The sequence below is a fragment of the Hakea prostrata genome, chromosome 9 (assembly GCF_041222555.1).
Source record: "Hakea prostrata isolate BN-2017 chromosome 9, UWA_Hpros_2, whole genome shotgun sequence".
NCBI classification, from domain to species: Eukaryota; Viridiplantae; Streptophyta; class Magnoliopsida; order Proteales; family Proteaceae; genus Hakea; species Hakea prostrata.
In genome coordinates, this window is record NC_142608.1 from 213,883 (window position 1) to 218,668 (window position 4,786).

At 40.3% G+C, this 4,786-nt stretch overlaps 1 protein-coding gene across 1 annotated transcript; it reads right to left on the minus strand.

The window, feature by feature from the left end:
- Positions 1–1,174: 1,174 nt before the first annotated feature.
- Positions 1,175–4,394, minus strand: LOC149003853 (subtilisin-like protease SBT5.4). Its single transcript, XM_089169337.1, has 7 exons — positions 4,308–4,394; positions 4,088–4,200; positions 3,902–3,999; positions 3,519–3,683; positions 3,071–3,179; positions 1,802–3,006; positions 1,175–1,722 (listed from the first exon to the last, which is right to left on the minus strand). The coding sequence occupies exons 1-7, from the start codon at positions 4,392–4,394 to the stop codon at positions 1,175–1,177; spliced, it is 2,325 nt and encodes a 774-aa protein (XP_089025463.1).
- Positions 4,395–4,786: the final 392 nt, after the last annotated feature.

Genomic DNA, 4,786 nt, shown 5'->3' on the forward strand with positions numbered 1-4,786 from the left:
AATAGCTGGGACTCTGTGGCTATGGAAATACAGAACCGAAACACTTCTCTTCGTCTTCTGACACCACAGAACTGTAAATAGAATATCATGACCTCAAACACCGGTTCATGGCGAAAGATGATAAGAAGACAAATCTGAAATGTCCGACGATAAGAAAGATGCGATTCCATGGCTCGAAGATAAGACTGTGTCGGAGAAGACAAATCTGAAACTTCTGACGATAATAAAGATATTATTCCATGGCTCGAAGGGTTAAGAAAACTTCAAGTGGCAGAGCTTCGACGCGAGGTTCAAGGGCATGATGTTTCGATCTTAAACAACTCTTTTGATTTCGAATGGCATGATGTTTCGATCTTAAACAACTCTTTTGATTTCGAATGCTAACAATCGTATTTCTCTGGTTCAAAGATTTGAATTTGAATTTGAATTTTTATTTTTCATTTTTATTTTTCATGTTTTGTTTAAATAAATAAAATAAAATAAAATAAAAAGAAGAAGAAGAAGAAGAAGAAGAAGAAGAAAGAATAAGGGCAAATTTGTCATAGAAGTGATAATTTGTCCTTAAATTGACTTTTTCTTTAGCACAGAGGAGGCAGATGCAAAGTTTCAGTTTTTTTGAACTAAAAATGACATAGACCAAACCTCAGGGGGTCTAGATGAAAATTACCCTTTTATTTTTGGTGGAAATATTTTATACATACTTACAGCCCAAAGATATATCCAATTTGGTGCGCATAATAGATTTATTCCTACCAGAATATCTCACCAAAATTGTTTTTTGGTAAATTTCTGTCCAATCTCCAAACAAGTGAAACTGGTAAAACAAAGTACTTGTGTCCATATTATGTATAAATATGTTCCACACTTCCACAATAGTTATGTTGTGTGTATGATAAATATCAATAAATTGAGACTGAAACGTTGAGGGCCATCTACGATTCTACCGTATAGATAAGCCGCTCACATGTCAATTTTAATTTCGGTAAGAAGTCATTTTTATTTAATAAGCGACAATGTACAAAAGAGTTGATAAATAGACTCTTCATTTATTTCTTTCCGACTAAAAAGAAGAAATAGAATGATTTCCTATGTTGTGCATTACTCAGTGGATTGGCGATCTCTTCTTGTCTCTATCAAGTCCAAGAAGAGAAAAAATCAAAATGAAAAACTATGTTTAAGCTTCCTTAACCACAATTTGACTCTTAACTTTGTGATTACCATCAGTCCATTTAAGCTCTCCAAATATATAGTCTTCCGCTTTGTTAGTGTTATTCTTGTTGAGGGTTAGCTTGAATGTCTTCTCTTGTCCAACTGAATCGAATGTTAGGATTTGTGGCTCCACCGAGACTGAAAAACCTGGGGGAGGACGGATAATGGGCTTGTATGTAACTGGAGATGAGCCAACATTCTTCAATCTTCTCGTCAAAGTGGCAGAGCCATTGAAGTTTGGTACTGTAAGAGATGGATAGTTGAAGTCTAGGAGACTAAGAGTGGGCTTCGGGCATGCATAAGATTGTCTTGCCTCGGAGAATAGTTTGACCATAGTTTCATTGTAGCCAATTGTACACAGGAAGTTCAAGTAATCAATGGGGGTTAAGTCATAGATCAAACCAGGATCCATGGCACGGTTTGGTTGAATATGTCCAGCTCCATAGTTGAATGGCGTTGCTTTGGTATTTGATGAATCCGTTATAGGCTTCATCACATTAGATCTTGTACTTGCTGCATATAGACAATAGAAGTTACAAGCACAGCCATAAAGACAAGAATCTAAGGAAGAGAAGATTAATTAGTTACGTACCAGTGGTCATAATGGCCGATCTGATGGCGGCAGGGCTCCATTGGGGGTTGAGTGCCTTGAGGAGGCCTGCAACACCAGCAACATGAGGGCATGACATAGATGTCCCTGACATAATGGAGAAGGGAACATGTCTAGCATCTTTTTCGAAAGGTAGTTCAGAGGGCCCAAGTGCTCCGGTAAAGGAGGCAATGATGCTCGCTCCTGGTGCAGTGATGTCTGGCTTGAGAATTTCGGGAGTCACAGTGTTGGGTCCTTGAGAGGAGAACCCAGCCATCACAGGTGCTGGTTTGATATCCACGTTTGTTGTGGGTGGCGAGATGTAAGCCATTGGTTGTTTTGATGATTTTATGTAATCGAACACCGCAAAACCGTCTGTGCGTGACAAGTGAATTGCAGGAAGTACATGGGGCTCAGGGATAATATCACCTTCCAAATGGACAACTATTAGCCCCACCGCCCCTGCTGCGAGTGCTTGTATTCCCTTCTCCACATTTGAGATGCCACCATGCGTACACACCAATATCTTCCCCTTTAGTAACTTTGGATCCAATGCCTCGGTCAAGCAATTTTGGCTGTCTTGGTCTTCAGCTCCAACCATTTTTGCACTGCTTCCAGTCACTAGAGGGTGCGTCTTATTGTCTAAGGGGAAGGAAACCGAGGAGAGACTTTGCCCAATGAATGTATTATTCTTGTCAAGGTTGACATAGGCCGAGAATTGACGATCAATGGAGCTGGCAGCCACCGTTAACAACCAGGGAGAATTGTTGGTTACAGTGCCGGCGCCTGGACCCTCATTTCCGGCTGAGATTACTACAAGGATTCCATTCCTAACAGCATGGAAAGCGCCGATGGACAAGGCATCACTGAAGTAATCTTTTGGGTCACTTCCCATAGAAACGCTAAGAATGTCCACACCATCATGGATAGCTGCATCAAAAGCGGCCACGGCGTCTGCATCGAAACACCCACCATTACCTCCAATGTCCTTCCCACACACCTTGTAAGAGGCTACACGTGCCCTTGGTGATCCCCCTTTGGCTGTGCCATTGGCTAATCCAAAGAGGTTGGCATTTTGGAGTATGTTTCCACCTGCTGTCGACAATGTGTGAGTTCCATGACCATCATCAGTATCACGAGTGTTGTTGAAGCTTACTCCAGTGGCGGATTGGTACCCTGAGCTAAAGCTCTTGGCACCAATCAACTTCCTGCATCATTTCATTTATTATCAGAATTTGGAAAATGGAAGGAGAAGAAAGGGATGATTCAAACCTGTTGCAACGAACTCCATTAGGAACAGTATCTGTGCAATTTCCTTTCCACCTTGATGGAACAGGTCCATACCCATCGTCACTGAAGCTCTTAGACTCTGGCCAGACACCTTTTTTCACCATCAAGACACATTAATTAACACATATGAATCAAAGAGGTTCAGAACATAATGTGGAAGAGTATAATAACAAAAATGAAACCTAAATCTCAATTTGTTTTTTCAAGGTTTCGACTTTCAAAAGCTGTATCATCTAGCATATCTACATGGGATAATTTATTTTGAGGGGAAAAGAATGAATGTATAAGGATCAGGTTCTTGTACAAGGATGTCCAAGAATATTTAGAAATCAGCCAACGCAATCCACTCTATCTTCACGATGTATTTCCATGTCAGTCTTGTACAAGGACATGATCCAGACTTAAAAGGAGGCAAGAATAGCAAACTTACCATCATCAAGGTTCCCAATAATTATACCCTCCCCGTGTCTGGCCTTCTCCCAGATCGACCAAGTAGGAGCAACACCATTTTTCTCCATACCAAGAAACTCCCACGACCGGGTTGTATGTAATTTCAGTGGTCTATTGGGGAAGACAGATATGACGTTGGGATGCTCTGCGTTAACCAGAGAGAAGCGATGAACATCTTTAATGTAAAAGAGAATTAACAACAGATTTTTTTTTTTTTTCTTTTTCTGGAAACTGGTAGTTTATATGGGTTGGGATATTACATTATCACCTCTAGCCTCTTCACTAAGAGGTGTCAGTCATTACCAGCTGTGCAACCCTTTGATATTAATTAATAATAGACGATGAATGATGGTGCTTTCTTACTTGCAATCTTAGCTGCTGTGACTTCATCCATGGATGCAGCAAAACCATTGATATGTTTTGTGTAGCAGTAAACAAGACATTTTTCGGCCTTCTGGGGGCTGTGTTTGGAAGGAGAAGGGAAATGGGTTAGTGTGGTACGTGAACAAAGTATTTAACAAGAGTTCCTAAGAAAGTTTCATGTCTTACCCTCCAACATAATCTGCCAGAAACTCATAGTGAGACTGCTCTGCTAGATCCATATCAACTTGTGTGATTTCTCGACCTTGATGTTTATGGGAACCCAAGTATACCACATAAGTCTGCATGCAAATATATCCAACAGTATACAGGAGAGCTAGTAAAATATACGAGAATTATACCAGAAGAAGGAGAAGGAGAAGAAGAAGAAGTGTAAGAGAAAGCTTGCCTTTTCCGCAGCAAACGTAGGTTCCTGAAACATGGAGAAAACCAAAAAAGAAAGAAGGAAAAGGGTAATGCTTGAGAAGTTCCTCATGTTTTCAGAAATCCTCCTCCTCCTCAGCAGCAGCAGAAGGAGGTGTATAAATGATCAAAACAGTTCTCCAATGCAATTTATAGAGAGAGGAGAGAGAGAAATTGAGGATCTTAGACCATTCATATGACCACACCTTCATATCCGGATCCCACAAAACCATCCACCAATGGCAGCCTCAAATTAATTTTGTTGGTCATAAACCTAAGTTTATAAAAATGGGAAATCTGCACCGGTTAGAGAAATCGCATTCCCTACCCTAACAATAGAATATCTTAAAATGTCTCAGTTTTGCAAATAGAATCCCCTCCCTCCCTTTTTTTTTTTTGTTTTTTTTGGTTTCTGTTTCTGGAACACATCCATCTCATCATGGTACCTCGCCACTGAAAACAAAA

Coding starts and splice junctions, on each gene's coding strand:
- LOC149003853 (XM_089169337.1), bottom strand. CDS start 4,394: ATGAGGAACTTCTCAAGCATTACCCTTTTCCTTCTTTCTTTTTTGGTT. Junction 4,201..4,307: donor CTACGTTTGCTGCGGAAAAG/GCAAGCTTTCTC, acceptor ATTTGCATGCAG/ACTTATGTGGTATACTTGGG. Junction 3,684..3,901: donor CACAGCAGCTAAGATTGCAA/GTAAGAAAGCAC, acceptor TGGTTAACGCAG/AGCATCCCAACGTCATATCT.